A 16322-nucleotide genomic window follows, 5' to 3' on the forward strand; every position below is an offset into this window, starting at 1 on the left:
GGCCCAGCAAGGGTCCCGGGCATTGGTGATTCCAAAAAGAGCCTCTTGGTCTGCTGGGAACCAGAAAGCATTTTCCTGGGAAAATTGATTTGCAAATTCTTACTTGATGTTTCGACTTTAAATTTCATTAGAAAATGGGAAAGTGGCCAACTAGTGAACCTCTTACCTGATTAGCTTCTGTCCTAGTTAGCTCCGGCTGTCAACTTGACACAGCCCAGAGTCATCTGAAGGAAGGTTCAATTCAGAGATTGCCCAGATCAGATTGGCCCGTGGCCATGTCTATGAGAGATTGTCCTGACTGATGATTGATGGAGAAGGGCCCAGCCCATGGCTGGGCAGCTCTGTCCCCTAGGCAAAAGCTGTATAAGGAAAGCTAGCTGAGTGAGCTAGCCATTCCCCTCCCACAACGATAGGCTGAGATCTGGAAGCTAGAAGTCAAATAGCCTTTTTCCTACCAAGTTGCTTTTGGTCAGTGTGTCATTGCAACATCAGAAAACAAGCTAGCATACCTTCCATGATGGCTTGGTTTGTCATCTTCCTTGTGTTTGTATTAGAATCCACAGTTCCCCCTGCAAGAGTTCCCTGTTACGCCCACAGCCTGTGAATGTCTGCTCTTCAGAAATGCAGGCTAAGCATCTCTCATCCAAAAGTGAAATCTGAAATGCTCCAAATTCTGACATAATGCCAAAAATGGAAGATTCCACCTAGGCTACGTCATTAAACTATTAACATATTAAAATTATTGTTTTATTATATAACCTTCAGTCTAAAGATTAGTCCACTCACGAAATATAAATTTTACATTTAGATTTGGGTCTTCTTCCCAGATAACCTCATTGTGTATACGCAAATATTCCCCCGAGTGAAGTAACTCAAAAGTCACGAACATTTCAGGTAGGCCACACTTGGCCTATGAGCAACTGAGAGATGGGTATCTTCCCACAGTCCACACCTCTGGTGGTTCCTCCTGGTTTAGAACAAAGGTATCTCATGAAATTGCAAAGTGAAAAAGTCTCATAGCTTTTTGTCTTGACTGAGATACTTCCATGAGGAAGTATTCACCATTACCAAGACCCTTCCATGAGACATAACATGAGGTGTTTACCACCATTACATTAAATCTTACCCTTTTTGCTCTTGTGGGGAGTATTAATCTACATACAAAACTGCATTGCTGGGCTGAGTGGCTTTGCCTGGCCTGTGAGGCTTCTTTTTGTCCTGCCTAGATGCAGCTGCCCAGCAGGCTGTATGTGTCCTGCATAGCTCCTACTTCCTCCTGTCTTCCACGTCCTTGTACTCATCTCCCAGACTTTCACCTACCTCAGTCTCTTAACCAGCCTGAGTGGACTCATAGCAAATGTAAAAATGATAGCGAATCCCTGGAGAGAAACAAGCAAGAGTGTTTTGAGTGCCTTCAGCAGGAGAATGTGGTAAACATCCTCCCGTGGCCATGGGTGCCAATTCTCCACATTTCTAGGAAAGAGAACCCAGATGTTGACCTCATCTAGAAAGGTTGATAATTACATGTGTCCTGCTTCTCTAGAGAGCTACATGCAAATGACTGGCTGTTTGTTTTCACCTCACCTCACAGTCGTTTTCTCCTTGTGAGTTCATCAGCAGGCATCCGCGCTGCATGGAAGCAGCAGGTCCTAACGAATTTATGCTGTCCTGGCATTTTGGATTCGTTTATATGAGTAGTGCATTCCTCGGCTTTTGTTCCCTGGAAGTGTTTCTGTTCACACCGTCCCTAGTTCCTCCACCGAGCACTGGAAAGGAACCAGATCAGTGGCAGGAATATCATAAATACTTGAAGAAAAGAGAAGCAACATTGTTTTCTTTTTCATTTAACTTTGGAGTAGAAATATGACCGTGATCTGAGTCCTGACTACTTAGCCATCGCACAACAGTGTAAGAACAGTAAATGTGTTAGCTTGCCATCATTTCAGCAAAATCCACCTGAGGTGCCAATTTATAAAGAGAAAAAGGTTATTTTGACTGAGAGTTATGGAGGTTCTGGTCTAAAATCAAGTGGCCCTCCTTGGGATGGAGGTGCTGCTGGCAAGAGAGGCACATCATGGCAGAAGCACGTAGCAGAGTAAAGTCTTCACCTCAAGATGTAGCAACCAAATCACAGAGTGCCATAACGTCTTCTTGAAGGGCATGCCCACAGTGACTGAAGAGCCACCCAGAGCTTCCATTACCCTAATTTCACCAGTCTAGGGACCAACTCCTGGACACATGGGCCTTCTGGGGCTACTCATTCAAACTGTAACAGTAAGACAGTTGATCCTTTCTTGTAGCTTTAGGTTTCTAAATATGTCCCCCAATAAAAGGACTAAAGACTGAAGGTGACCTATTACAAGGATGTAGTGGGCACCTTGAAGAGCAGAGAAGAATAGTCACTTGAGTGCAGGGCAGGAAGTCTTGAGCAAGTGATCCCAGTAAACACTTCTAGGAGTGGGACACAGAACAGCATATTGGCCCTTCAGACCTGGCAACCCAAAGGGGTCTCAGCTTCCTCTCTAGTGGCACAGCTGCCCTGAAGTGAAGCCTGGACATGTTCTGCTGAGCAGCCATAGCTCTCCAGAGCTTTCCAGTTTGTAGGAAAGTTCCAGAAAACAAAATCTACCCTTTAGGGAGTACGAGCCCTGGCAGGGAGTGTAGCTCAGTCCAAGTGGGGTCTGTAAATTAGATGATGGCATGGGCCACTGATAATTTCCGGCTTCTGATCATTGAACTACAGTTAGGTAAGAATGTTCTAAAAGTCACACAGTCTGTTTAACAGACCCAAGTAGACAGAAGAGAATGGAAATGTGAGCAAGTAAATGGGGCCAGATGTTGCTGTTTGGGGAACCCTGATGAAGAACATGCAGAAAATCTGAACTACTTAAAAATTTTGTGCAAGTGTGAAATTATTACAAAATAAGATGCTAAACCAAAAACAACAAAAAGCCCTCTTTTTAAAACTAAAACTATGCCCTGTGTACACACAAGGTGACAGAAATCTCCAGGGCATGCTACCAAAGTTCTCCATATCTACAAGAACTACATCTTTGAATTTTTGGTGTCCCATACCAGAACTAGATAGTCTCTATATTATTTTCTTCCAGGACTCAAGTCCAAGTTGTTTTTCTTGCCAGGGATATTATCAAAACCTCCAGCTCAGCTAGCCTCTACCTTCTGCTACTTCCCAAAAGAGGTCCCCACCCAGGACCTGAGTGACACCTTGAAAACAGGGGGCACCTTTTGCATAGTGATTTCACATTTGGGGTAAATGCCCACATGCTCCCTGCTTCTTTCCCCTTCCCCTTTCCTGAAATCATCTCTTTAGCATCTGTTATCTGACACCTTGGCTTCTGCCTCTGTGTTGGTCATCTGTGTCCCCCAATTAAATGAAGCTCCATAACTCCAAAGACATTTGTCAGAGGGCCAGATCCCTAGAACCTTCATGCCTGGCTCTTAATGGGTCCTTGGGGAGTATCAGCTGAGGGAATGAGTTTTAGCATGCACATCTCACCTCAGCCTGTGCAAATGAACCCGAAATAATTTGCAGAGTTCCACCCAGTCCAACTCAAGTCTTAAATTTTTTATAAAATTATAAATTACATTTTAGGTTTATTTCATACTACGTGTGATAACTACAATTTAAAAATATCCCCCCTTTTTAAAATATTATATATCCTGCGTGTAGCTGTGTGTTGCTGATTACTTTGATGGGATTGCTAAATTATAAAAATATTGTGAATGGGTGCCACAACTTTAGGCAAAGTTGCAGTCTAGCAGTTGAAAGTTGTTAAATGATTTCTTATTCACTTTGTTTTGCTGAGGTTATTAATAAAGGCAGCTGTACTAGAATTGTACTATCAGTTGCAAAGAACTGTCTTCCATTCATAGATATATTCCCCCCATGCACCACCCTGTCACCTTTGTAGAGATGTCTGTGCTGCTGACATTGGCCAGGCCCAGTGAAGGAGCCAGGCACTGCTTCTGCCAAAGCACCCCTCCCCTCTCTGCCCTGGCAGGGTGGGAATGGAACCCACAGCAGGCAGCCCAGCATGATAAGGCTTTCTTTGTACATGACACTTAGGAATGATCTGTGTGTCTTTTAAGAGCCACCTACTCATGGGAAACGAACCTCAGATAAAAGGGATCCGCCAGAGTCTAGCTCTTTTCATATAACTTCCATCTGTGTCCAGCCAGGAGACCAGAGGAAAATGAACAGCAACAGCACAGCAGGTTTTTTAAAATTTTGGAAACAATAAATTTTCACATTAAAGGCGAAGAGTTAAACAAACACTGGCAGAAGGTATATGGGGCTGGGCGTGTAGCTCAATGGGCAGAATGCTTGCCTAGCATCCATGAAGCCGTGGGTTTGATCCCTGCAGGATGTTACATAAAACCCATGTGGGTGATATATGCCTATAATTCAGCACTCAGGAAGTAGAAACAGGAGAATCAGAAATTTCATGATCATCTTTGGCTACATAGTGAGTTTAAGGTCAGCCTGGGCTACATGGGAACCTTTTCTTCAAGTGGGGGAGGGTATGGTTATGGCTGTAATGACTAGTGTTACTTCTCAGCCTGACAAACCCTAGAATTGCCTAGGAGATGGACCTCTGGGGGATTATCTTATCTTTACTGTGTGCTTAGGCCCTAAGTCCCATTCATCTTTGCTCTCTGTTCCTGATTCTGGATGTAGTGTGACCAGCTGCCTCAAGCTCCTGCCACTGCACCGTAATCTGGAACTGTGAGCTGACATAAACCCTTACTCCCCTAAGTTGCTTTTGTGGGTATTTCATCGCAATTGTTAAAGATGAGACTAGTCTCTCCTAAGTGCAGTATCATTTCCAGAGGCGAGCAGTGTGGACAGTATCCACATAGAGTGTTCGTAGAATTGATATGCATTTCTGTGTGTTCTGTCACACAGAGGTATCAGGATTCATTTTTAACTGATTACCCCTCTGATTAACATTTTCACTGTTTGTAATTCCATCCTTATTGTTGTAATAAACAAAGTTGAAGTGACCATCTTTTACATATGTCTTTGGTCACTTAATAGATGGGGTGAATAGATTCCTAATAGGGTCATTGCTGGGATAAACGATTTACGGTTTTATAAGTATATGCACGTATATATAAAAGTCATTTTATAAATAGTGTCAAATACAGCCTGCCCCTTGGAATGAAATGTGAAAGCATGTGGTTTGGTGGGACTGGCCCCTGGCCTGGGTCTATGATTTGTTGCAGTCTGGTTTTAAATTCCTACCACTGGCCTCACATCCCTGGGACTCTGGGGCGACAGTGGCCCAGGATGTGAAGGCAGAGGACCAGACAATCCATCATGTTGATTAGTTGTTTCTGTAGTTTCAAGAAACCCTAGAAGATGTTTACTGAGCCTGACTGGAACAGAGGGACAAACCAAGAGGTTCAAGGCAGTGTCATTTGCTTTCATATCTGTCCTGGAAAGCTCTTTGACTCTGAGAGCACCAAGCAGTTGGAAGAAAGGGCTAAGAGATAAACCCTTGGTTTCAGGTCCTCGTCCCTTTCTGAGGTTCTGTTCAACAGAACCTTTATCCCTTGGTTTAAAGGACTTAGCACACATACTGCTATTTCTTGGTTTGAATTTTTTACTTGCTTGTCCTACAAACACATCTTCCCAGCAGGCCAGAAGTTGCCAATGGTGTCCTCAATGACAAGTTTTGCTTGGGATGCCTGAATTTTAGTACTGGAAATACCGTGGTCTGAGAGGGTGTGGCATCCATGAATGCATTCTGTGTTGTCTCTCGGTATATGGTGGCCTGTTGGCACTCAGCTGACTCTGTCAGGAATCATTTGCTGAGGGCAAACTCTTTGTTAGCTACTTTCATTCACTGCCCTGTGTGGCACTTGAGCCTGTAGGACCATCCTGTTTTACTGCTAGGAACACCCAGTCAGAGGGGTTGACACATGCAGCAGGTAGCAGTGCCTAGGAACAGATCTAGGACATATGGACTGAAAGGCTATGCTGTCCCACAGTTTCTACTGTTGTGGGTGTAAGGAGTTGGCACCAGGGGAAATATCTACCCAGGAAATTGGAAAAACTGAAAATCTGGAGATGACAGATGGATTTGTCCACAATTTTACTTGTTCCTCAACAACTTGAGCATTTTGCCTGAAATGTCTGGCAGACTAAGTTCTTGGGAAATGTTTAAACCTAGTAGAAAGATATTTTAACAAGGCTTGGTATCTAGCAATTCATCTTAAGAAAATAAACATATGCACTAAGATATATATTTGAAGATAATCTTAAAGAATTCTATAATAAGAATGAAAAGCTGAGGGGGGGCCATGGGCAGCGTGGGAGAATTCTGCTTCTTTGATGCTTGTGAGCACTAAAGCAACGAAGAAGCATGATGACATGGCGAGGTGTTTATGATGTAATGCGAAGCTGCACAGCCCAGCTTAAAAGTGTGCGTGCAGTATGATTACAATTCTGTCAGGGTTTCTATTTATAAATATCTGTGCAGAAGAATGCTGTCCCAGTGAGTCTGCGAACTGTCAGTGATTAGCAGTTTGTTTCCCCTTTGTTCCTTACTGTATTTTTCCAGTTTGATACGAGAATCCCGTCATTTCTATATAAAGCTGACCTATGTTTACATCTTTATCCATCATCTTTATAGAAATGTATTTATATATGTGTGTACATATTGGTATTTTATAGATATGTTCCTATGTACATATTCTTACATGTAACTGTATGTTGTGGTATCACGATGCTTGAGTTCAAGCAGCCTTTGATACTTAAGAGCTCTAAAGCCCAATATTAGTGATGATAGCCACTCTGAAAGGACAAAGAGAAGCTGTAAAATACTTTCTTTAACTGGAAAGGTAAGAGTAAATCAAATATTTTGATAGCAGTGCCTTGTTCGAATAACTTTTACCACAGTACATCCTCAGAATTGTTTTATTTTATTATGAGCTGTATTGTTTGTTATTTTAAGCTGTTAATTTCAGCCATGTCTGTAACTAAACTTCATCATAGGCTCACAGTTATAGAAAAACACATGTAGCTTATAGCACTATCCTTTGTTCCAAGCAGCTCCGGGGGCCTTGAACAGAATCCCTTGACTGAGAGCAAGGAGGCCTTGTCTTTTCACTCCTCTTTGATTCACTAGTAAATTTTTCCTGAGCTGCTTTCAGTTTTACTTGACATGACAGGGTACCAGTTTATGAAAGTTGGTTTTGTCAAAACAGCAGGCTTTATGCGTCTCAGGTGAGTCAAACGTGCGTACGCAGTAAGTAAAGGCCTTTCTGTTGAAGTACAACTGGTGCAGGGGCAGCCCTGGCTGGTGAGAGGCCCTTCCCTGCAGAGAAGTATGAGCCATGACTGCAGAAGCCCGTCAAGTTTGAGAACTATTTCTAGTGATAGAACTGTTTGATTTGTAAGGAGTTCTCAAGGACTTAAAATATCTATAAATCTTACTGAAAAGTGAGACTGATAAGATTCTGTGAATCACAGACTTTCCAAAGTAGAGTTAAGATGGTTGCTGAGCAGGGTCGTCCATTGTTATGGTTAGGGAGTCGTGACTGTGGTGTGGCATTGAGTCCTGCACTTCAGGATCAGCCCTTAGAGACAAAACAATGCTATCTATACCTTAGAACAAAGCTCAGGAAGACTCCGTGAAACTACATTCTTTTTTCCTAAAATTAATTTAGCCCATCTTATTTACCCTAAAACTCCTAGGCATCAAGCTCCCTTCTATTCCTCTATTTGTGGGTATTAAGGACGTCTCAACTCAAAAATTTTGAGGCTTCTGTGGCAGGAAGGATACGAGGTGCTGAGAGGCAGCTGGTTGGTAAAGGAAGAAAAGACCAGCTAGGTCAGAGAGAGCCCTGGGTCCAAACCCTTTCCCTGGGATTGACTATTCTTGTCACTGGGGAAGCCCTGCTGCCTCCAGACATTATTCTGAGGAGACTGATTTGATGTCTGCCTTCAGGCTAGCTTTCCTCCTGCTGCCTTAACATGACTTTTCCGCCTTTGCCCGTCTAGATCCTGCAGTTTCAGAATAAGTCACTGTGGAGACACCCGTGCTTGCCTTTCACGAAAGCATGCTTCTTCTGGTCCTCTGATTGCAGCCAGCCTCTCCAGGAGGGAGGTCTCTAGAGTAGGCACAATTCTATCTTACACCCTACAAGGTCCTTTGATCTAAGGAGTTATTTAGACGGAGATGAAGAATGAGGACAGCTCAGGGTCCCAGAGCTTCTGCTTTCAGACACCCACCACTGTCCCAGTCACTGTGCCGCGTCTGGGAAGAGCGGGCCTTAGTGATGCTGGGCCATCAGCCTGCACACCCCAGGGACCAGGCCGTCTACATGGGGAAATCTCGCACTGCAGACAGCTGGTGAGGGGGGCCAGGGAGGCACAGAGCTTCGAGTGTCCTGTTTTCTATTTTTATAAGGTGAGCCTCTGGCACAGTTTCACTGCCAAAGTCAGAAGATCTTTTGAATTCAGTAACAAGATTCCTTAGTCCCCAGCCAGCAGCAGCAACAAGGTCTGACTAGTACAGGAAGCTGTGGTGAGAGAGTGCGCCAAGGCTGGGAGCAGGGCAGCCCAAAGACCCTGTACTGTCCACCTGCTGGGGACCACGAAGACAAAAAGCCAGGCATCCCAGACTGTAGCTTGGGGCCACGGAGCAGATGTGCCTCAGCACCTCTTGTTCTTAAACACCTTCCCTTTTTTCTGCAAAGAAAGGGGCCTTTGTTCCTTCCTCTATATGGTGAATGTATAGGAAATGACAACAGAAAGTCTGGGAACAATGGAACGTTTTATTACCTCATCAGGACCCTTACAGCAGAGTGTGTAGTGGGCCAATCCAGCAAAAAAGCACTCCCTCCCCCGTCCTTCTCTAAAAGAGAGTTTCATGTTGTTGACGTAATTGTGCCTGTTCTCTTTCATACTATTTATTTTTAAAGCAATTAACTATTTGGTCGTTTTCTTTGTGATACTTTTCCATTGCATCTTAACCAGTTGAGGTCTGCTTTCTAAGAACTAAGAATGCTGGGGAACAGGCATTTACAGCCCTCCCCATCTGTCTACTAAGTTGCCTCCAGGCTTTCAGCTGGCCCAACCTACTCATCGTGGGTCTATGGACAAAGATGACTGTAAGATTTTCAAAGAGACATCTTAGGAGCCAGTTTCATACCCAAACTGTGATGCTGCTGTCCCTCACGGGTTCCCACTTCACAGATGGAGAAACTGAGACTCAGAAAAGTTGAGTAAATCAGGAAAGGATTTGTGGCTCTCTCTGACTCCAGAGTTACCGCCTAGAGCCAGTCCCAACTGCCATACCAAAACTTCTTGCCAGTGCCAAAGTTGCATACGTGGAGCATCAGACTTTATGTATTCCACTCGTTGACAAAACAGTGTCCCGTGGTTCAGATGCAGAAAATAAATCGTGGGCAGATACCTGGCTGTGTCAGGGTAGAACTGTGGGTCTCCAGCTTCCCTGCCTCCTAGTCCTGCACAGATTCCCGTGTGCCCTGGACAGTTTGCCCATGGAAAATAACTGCCAGTGCTATGGCTCCTACCCTGCTGCTGAAATGTGAGTTGCTGGGGGCCCAGAACCTTGATCTCCTTGAGAGAACCTTCTGTGTTCACCCTGGTTAAGAAATGAGAGCATTCAGTGTGCCTCAGAGGCCCAGGCTGCTCCCAGGAGCTCTTGGCCCAAGTTCTTGCACAGACCTATGAAATATACAACCTTTACTTGATTCCTTAATGAGCGCCAGCACAGCTCAGAGGTCTGCTAAGGGGGCAGATGACAGTGTGGCACAAAATGCTCCATCTAGAACCGTCCTTTGAAAGATCCTGTGGAAGGAGGTTGGAGCCGCACACAGCATTCGCTTTGTGCCTTGTATATTTGCTACAGAACGTCCCTTCTGTAGTCTCCCACATTTACCCACACCAACACTGCTGCTATGTGTAATGGTTTTTCCAGAGTTCTGTCTTGGAGGTTGTTTGGCTTGCGGGCAGCAGGCCCTGTGGAGTTTGGGGAAATAGCCAAAGAATGGTGTGTCAGTTAGAGTCTATAACGGGAGGTGTGTGCTTTTCTGTCTGTTCTCTTTCACAGGCTTTGGGGTTCAGGGGGAGGGGAGAAAGTCTCAGCCTTTTTTTTTTTTTTTTTTTTTTTTTTTTTTTTGCCCATCACGTACTGCCCTGTCCTGCCAACCCAGCTTTTTGTGGGAATCTCAAAGACGTGGAGATAAACCTGTGACAGAGTACGTGTTAGCTTGTACTGCCCAGACTATATATAGATTGGGGGGGGAGGCCCGCGGGCTGTGGAGCATCTGAGGGGAAAAAGAGGGAGTTTAAAGAAAAATGCAGTGGGCTCAAAACAGACTTTGAAACGTGGAGCCACGGCTGATCTGGGCAGGAAGAGTGGCGAGTGGACTTGGGGAGACATGAAACACATACTTCACCGCCACATAACTTTCCTGGAGGAGACAGTGTTTGCTGTAACCACATAAATGTTTCGAAGCTTAGGAAAGGAAGAGCATTAGGAGGCTGATCCGGGGAGTGGAAAGCTTCACAGACTCAGGAGGCCCTGCACACTGCAAACCAGAATATCAAATGCATTTCTACTTTCCAAATTTCTGTTTCTTTTATGTTAAAGCATTTTAGAAAGAATGTTCCTGCCTAGAGACCACAGACATATTTTCTTGATTTGAATTAACTGTTAGTTCCTAGACTGAGTCAGTCATGTGAGCCCTGTGTAGGCTTCTGCTTTGCTGGGAGAGGCAAACTTTCACTGAGTGAGACAGAAATTCCAGAAGAGGGAGGGGTATTTTTCTTTAAAAGTGAAAGTGGGTTTGAAAGCAAATCCTGGTATTTTTCTGAGTCAGGGAGCAGCAGGAATAGAGAGGCCCTCTGGGTTCCCCCAGCTTGTCTCACATAGAGAAGTATCCTGCCTGACACCCCTGAAGCATCCCCACCCCCATCTCTGAATTCCAAGCCAGAGGAATATGACCTCTCTCTCCCCAGCCTCAGGGCTATTTTGTCCTTCACTAGTGGGACCCTTCTCTGCTTGCTGCAGTGGGTAGCTCCTAGCCCCGGGGCCACAGTCCCCTCCCCAGTGCTGCCATTGACTCCCCTCCTTAGAGCCATCCTTCTAAGCACGTGAACTGGAGAAGGGGCAGAGAACACAGATTGTCTATGGCAGACTCAGCACTGAAGTTGCCGCTGATGGCAGCAGTTGGGGACAAAGATTAGCAGGAGTTTGGTCTGAACCCGAAAGATGCACGTGCTCGAGCCTAAGTGGTCTGTTGCTGTTTCACTGCCCAGGGATTTTTGCAGCCGATCATGTTGTGTGCTGTTGACGTTGTCACCATTGTCATCAGCCTTAAGACCCATGGGGTGGTTACATCAGTCCGGGGAAGGGCACAATTGGGCTGTTGGAGTGGTTGGATTCCTACCTCGGGGACAAGTAAGATGGCAGGGAGGCAGACAGGAGCAGCCTTGATCAGGGCAAAGCCCTTGCTGGACCGCGAGCCCGACCTCCCAGGGAAGGTAGGAAAACACCAGGAACAAAGTACCAGGCAGTAGTCATTCGCAGTTTAAACTGCCACCTCGTCCCTCCAACCGCTGTTCCCATGCTATCAAGGTAAGAGTCTTGGTAGAGCTTTGTTGTGGAGGGTTTTGTTGTGGTGGTTGTTTTTGTTTAAATACATCCCTTGAAGACTGCATCCCTGTCAATGGATCAGGGACCATTTTTAATCTCTGAAATTTTTGCTATGCTTTTTTTTTTTCCTAGGAACTATTTGGTTTCCGTAGATTTGAATAGGACCTGGAAACTGTAGCTTGTTTTCAGTATTTTAGGAGAAGAGCCAAACAATTTCATGACTGTATTCTTCTGTACCCCTTTCCATCGGTCTATCTATCTCAACTTCCTCCTGGGCCTCAGGAACTAGGAAGGATGTCGAGAGAACAAGAGCTGCAGGCCCTTTGGACTCTGGGAATAGAGAGAAGGGGTCATTACAGTTTAGGGGAGGAGGAGGGTCATCTCAGACATTTGTTGCATTTGTACAAGTGTAAACTGTCCAACCTGGAACCTCTATAGTGTTTAAGTGAGTTCTGTGATTCTTTAAGCCAGGCTGGTGGCTTGGCTGTGTGCTGTCTATGCCTATGAGATTCCCGGTCCTTCCAGAGAGGGAAGGGAGCCCCATAGCCCTTGACCTACATCTGTGGAACCCGAGAGACCACTTGTCCATGTGTTGAAACACTAATGTTTTTACTTGTGTTTTATCTTGTCTTTTTATTTCTTGTAAATGCAAAGTTGTTTCATCTGTGCTTGTCCCTTTTGTGTGTTGCAGGATGTTAAAGTCTTTAGTGAAGATGGGACAAGCAAAGTGGTGGAGATTCTAACAGACATGACAGCCAGGGACCTGTGCCAGTTGCTGGTCTACAAAAGTCACTGTGTGGACGACAACAGCTGGGCTCTGGTGGAGCACCACCCCCAACTGGGCTTAGGTAGGGGCGGGTCGCCGGGCTTGGGAACAGCACCTGGGGACCTCAGTGTGTACTCAGGTGGGCATGGCACAGCCAGATGTAAATGTGTCACCATCTCCTGCCACATGGGAGGTGGTAGTAAGCTGCTCGGCATTCCTTCCAGCCCTTGCTTTCTCCTCAATTTCACCCTCCCTCCTTCCCAGTCCTCACCCTCTGATACTCTGAGAATCTCACCTTGGGTGCTCAAAGCAGTAACTTCCCAAAGGCCTAGCCTAGGTGATAGATTCTCTAGGACTTGGTTCTTCTTCCAGAGCCTAGGGGTGCTTGGAGCCATCGGCCAACTGGGTTACAGCTCCCCATCTCAGCCTGTTCAGAGAAGGGAGCCATGGTTCCCTGGGGTAGCCACGGGGAGGCAGATACTTTATAAAGAGCTCTCACAGTGCTTGCTTGGCAGCTTTCTGAGGCGCCGCTTGCACTGCACACAGGCATGTAGATGTCTGTATCTTGCCTACGGAACAAGAGCGCATTTTATACCATAAAATATTTGAAAACATATACAATTTCCAGAACTTGCTGAGGTGCGTTTTATAGTTTTATACGTTTTTTTTTTTTTAATTTATTTATTTATTTTTGTTCGGTTGATTCATCTCAGGTAAAAAAGCCTGTCAGACTTTTGTTTAAAGGTTTCTTTTCCACACCAGCTTCTTCCCTTGTTGGAACAAGTGAAGTACGTTTACCGAATGGGCTGGATTTTAGGGAGGATTCTGTGAGTTTTTAAAGTTTTTTAGATTCACCGTCTTTAGGTGAACAGCCCCAACACAGGCTCCATTTCTGCCTTCCCAGTTCTCACATTTCTCTCCGTGTGAAGTGTGTGTGTGTATGTGTTGTTTTATTCAAACCTACCATTTAATTTAAAAACAACAACAACAACAACAAGACCCAGCTTTGTAGCTCTTTAAAAGGAAATCCTATTTCTGCCACAGTCCCACAGCAGTCTCTTGTCAGGGTCCCACTGGTGGAAAGACCAGTGCTCTGTGGTTCTTCTCAGAAAGCCCTGTTCATGTCCCAGCGTTAACCTGCCCTGCTGTGGATGAGTGAACCACAGACTTGTGGGAGGCTCTTTGTAATGGATGTTGCTCTAGGGTGTGTTTTTTGGGTCCTGGCCTAAAGAGTGGGGCCTCACCTCTGCTCAGTGTGGAACCACCCTGCCCCACATTCCTGGGTATCGCTGTCTCCGTGGAAACCACTCTCTTAGGCAATTCTATATTGAGTCTTCATATTAGGGAGGAGGACACACAAAAGGGAAACTGTAAGTGCAAGTCTTTCAGGCAGATTCTAAAACAGATTACAACACAAAACTGTTACGATTGGGGGCATGAGGCTAGCGGATAGCATTCTGATATTTTTGGTTTATGTGTGTTCTCAGATTAAGGTTTTTCAAAACAATGCTACTGTGCTGATCTTAGCAGCTGAAATACTGGAAACTTCTGATGAACAGCACTTTCTATAAGGCCTCCCTGCTGGAAATTCTTTAGCCTTGGTGTGTGGGGACAGTCAGTGATTAAGGCCAGCAAGTGTGCTAGCATAGGGTAGTTGGAGAAGTCCCATCTGTTCAAGTGTGTGAGCTGCGAATCTCTAGACTCTCCCCTTCCTCCAGGAAAGTTTCCCACAGAGACGACGGAGCGATAGAACATAGCCATCCCACACACATGACAAACAGAGTACTTTTTAAAGAAATTTTATAAAATACACTTTTAAATGTGCAAAACAGTATTTTGGCGCTTTATACCCTGCACTTGAGCATGGAATTGCAGTGTGGGGTCGTTTGGTTCCAGGGCTCTCACATTCAGGCCCTGACACGTTGCAAGCATCCAGCAGGAAGAGTCCAGGGCTAGGGAGCTTTGTGTTTGTTCCAGTCAGGTATGGCAGTGCCTTGGACATGGACACCTAAAGAGTGCCTTTTGGTCCTCAGTGCCCAGAAGGAGCCTACCCTGGCTTGGTGTTCCTTCCATAGCTCCCTGGCCATTCATTTGAAAAGGCCGAGTGATATCTTTTTCCCATTAAAATATATAGATAGAAAGAAAGCTGCTGACTGACTTGGCGTCAAGGAGGCTTGGGCACACTTCCTCGCCTGGTGCCATGATTCCCAGCAGTCAAGCTAGAGGCCTGAGACTTTCTACCAGGTGGGAGGGGCTGAGCCAAATGAAAGGCTGTACTGAGAGCCTTGTTCTGTGCTCTGTTCTGCGCGATCTCTCCATGCCATCTGGGCTGGCCGAGTTTCTGCCGAGGCTCTAAGTAGCTATGTACTTTAAAAGCAAAGAGGTTTTCTCTTTGAGTTGTCTGATGCCCAAGCCTTTCTGTCACAGAGTGAGGTATTGATACAGATGCTGAATATCATTGCAGATATTTGAAAAACAACAAATGGCCTTTGAGGAGTCTGCACTTCCTCCGCTTAAACACAGAGTAGTTTAGGAATATCCTAAAGAAAAGCATTGGTCCAGTTTTACTCAGAACCCCTGGAACAGCAGGAAGTTCACAGGCAGCCCTAGGAAAGGTTTAGCAGGGCTTCTCCACTGTTTCCCAGCTTACTGTGGAAGGAAGCAGGAGTTGACACTGCAGCTGGTTTGCATGAAGAGTCACAATGAGGCCCCTCTGGGGGTCACCAGACTGTCGGGGGAGGGGAGCGTGATCATTTAGGGCTGCATAGGCCAGCTCGGTAGTCACTGGTTACCTGAAACCACAGTGGGGCCCAGTTTCCCCTGCTCCTTCCCCGGGCATCAGACCCTCCCCTCTGTGTACGTGCAGGATGTGTGCAGCTTGCCCACGAGTTCTCCTAGAGAGCTTCTGTTGGGGGTCAGAGCTGTAGAGACCACAGCGTTGGTCTTAGCTGGGAAGCTCCCCACAGGGTCCTTTGTGCTCCTCGGAGCTCTTTGGAAAACACCACACTTTTTGATTTAGAGCAAGCCACTGCATCCTTACTTAGGAGACTGCTACCTCCCTTTTTACTCTGTATTTTAAATGGAAAAGTAATTTATTCTGTAAAACAACCACCCACAGGTTATGGGGTTGTTGAGTTTTGTTTTTAAGTTTGTTTAGAATATATTCTCTGAGTAAAACTCCTAATGGAATTCACTGATCTGTTTTTAGATGAAGAAAGTCTGTTTAAAATGAATGAACTTAAGCCTGACTGTTTTTTCAAACCATGCATCACAGTTTTAGTCAATGCCTAAGTTGTGTGTGGTTGTTCGCATATGTCTTGAGGAAATATAACCCTTGTGTAAACATAAGCGTTCGTGTGTTACAGGGAGAATTCTCCCAGATAGAGGTAAATGGAAACTATTCTAGGTTTGCAGCAAGCGTGGCTTTTCATGTGCTGTGAGCTTTGTATTGCCATGGGGACAAATTCTGTTTTTAAATATACTTCTACCAAAATGTCCCCTTCTTACAGTATAAAAATGATGGCCAAAGATTCATGAGCCCAGAATGTGCTCTTTGTAACAGAGGGGTCCTCACAGAGAAATGCACATGGCCACAGTTCTCCTCTTTGGACAGAAATTCTTTCTCCCAATTCTGAGACTTTTTAACTTAAAGTGCCTTTTCCTAAGCGTCTCCCTTCCTTCCCAGCTGAGACTCAGCTCTGGCAGCATGAGAGGCGTTGGGGATTTAAAATACAACCCCTGTGTTTACTTAATCTGTGTATGCCTGGCTGGCATCAGGTCACACACTAAGCCTGGGGTGGACTTACTGATACAGTTTATTCCATTGTCTGATGTAGTTAGCTCTCTGTCACTACCACCTCCATTATGGCTTTCCAGGAGCTCTGTGGGAGGAGCTGTGATCT

General features: G+C 45.4%; 1 protein-coding gene across 6 annotated transcripts in view; it reads left to right on the top strand.

Annotated features, from left to right (window-relative positions):
- Grb10 (growth factor receptor bound protein 10) overlaps nucleotides 1–16322 on the top strand; it is a 121078-nt gene that overhangs the window by 88437 nt on the left and 16319 nt on the right. For all 6 annotated transcript variants that reach the window (XM_057771519.1, XM_057771514.1, XM_057771516.1 and 3 more), the window contains one exon: nucleotides 12346–12502. In XM_057771519.1, coding sequence (XP_057627502.1) covers nucleotides 12346–12502 — 157 coding nt within the window. The remainder of the gene's footprint in view (nucleotides 1–12345; nucleotides 12503–16322) is intronic.

The sequence above is a fragment of the Chionomys nivalis genome, chromosome 6 (assembly GCF_950005125.1).
Source record: "Chionomys nivalis chromosome 6, mChiNiv1.1, whole genome shotgun sequence".
NCBI lineage: Eukaryota > Metazoa > Chordata > Mammalia > Rodentia > Cricetidae > Chionomys > Chionomys nivalis.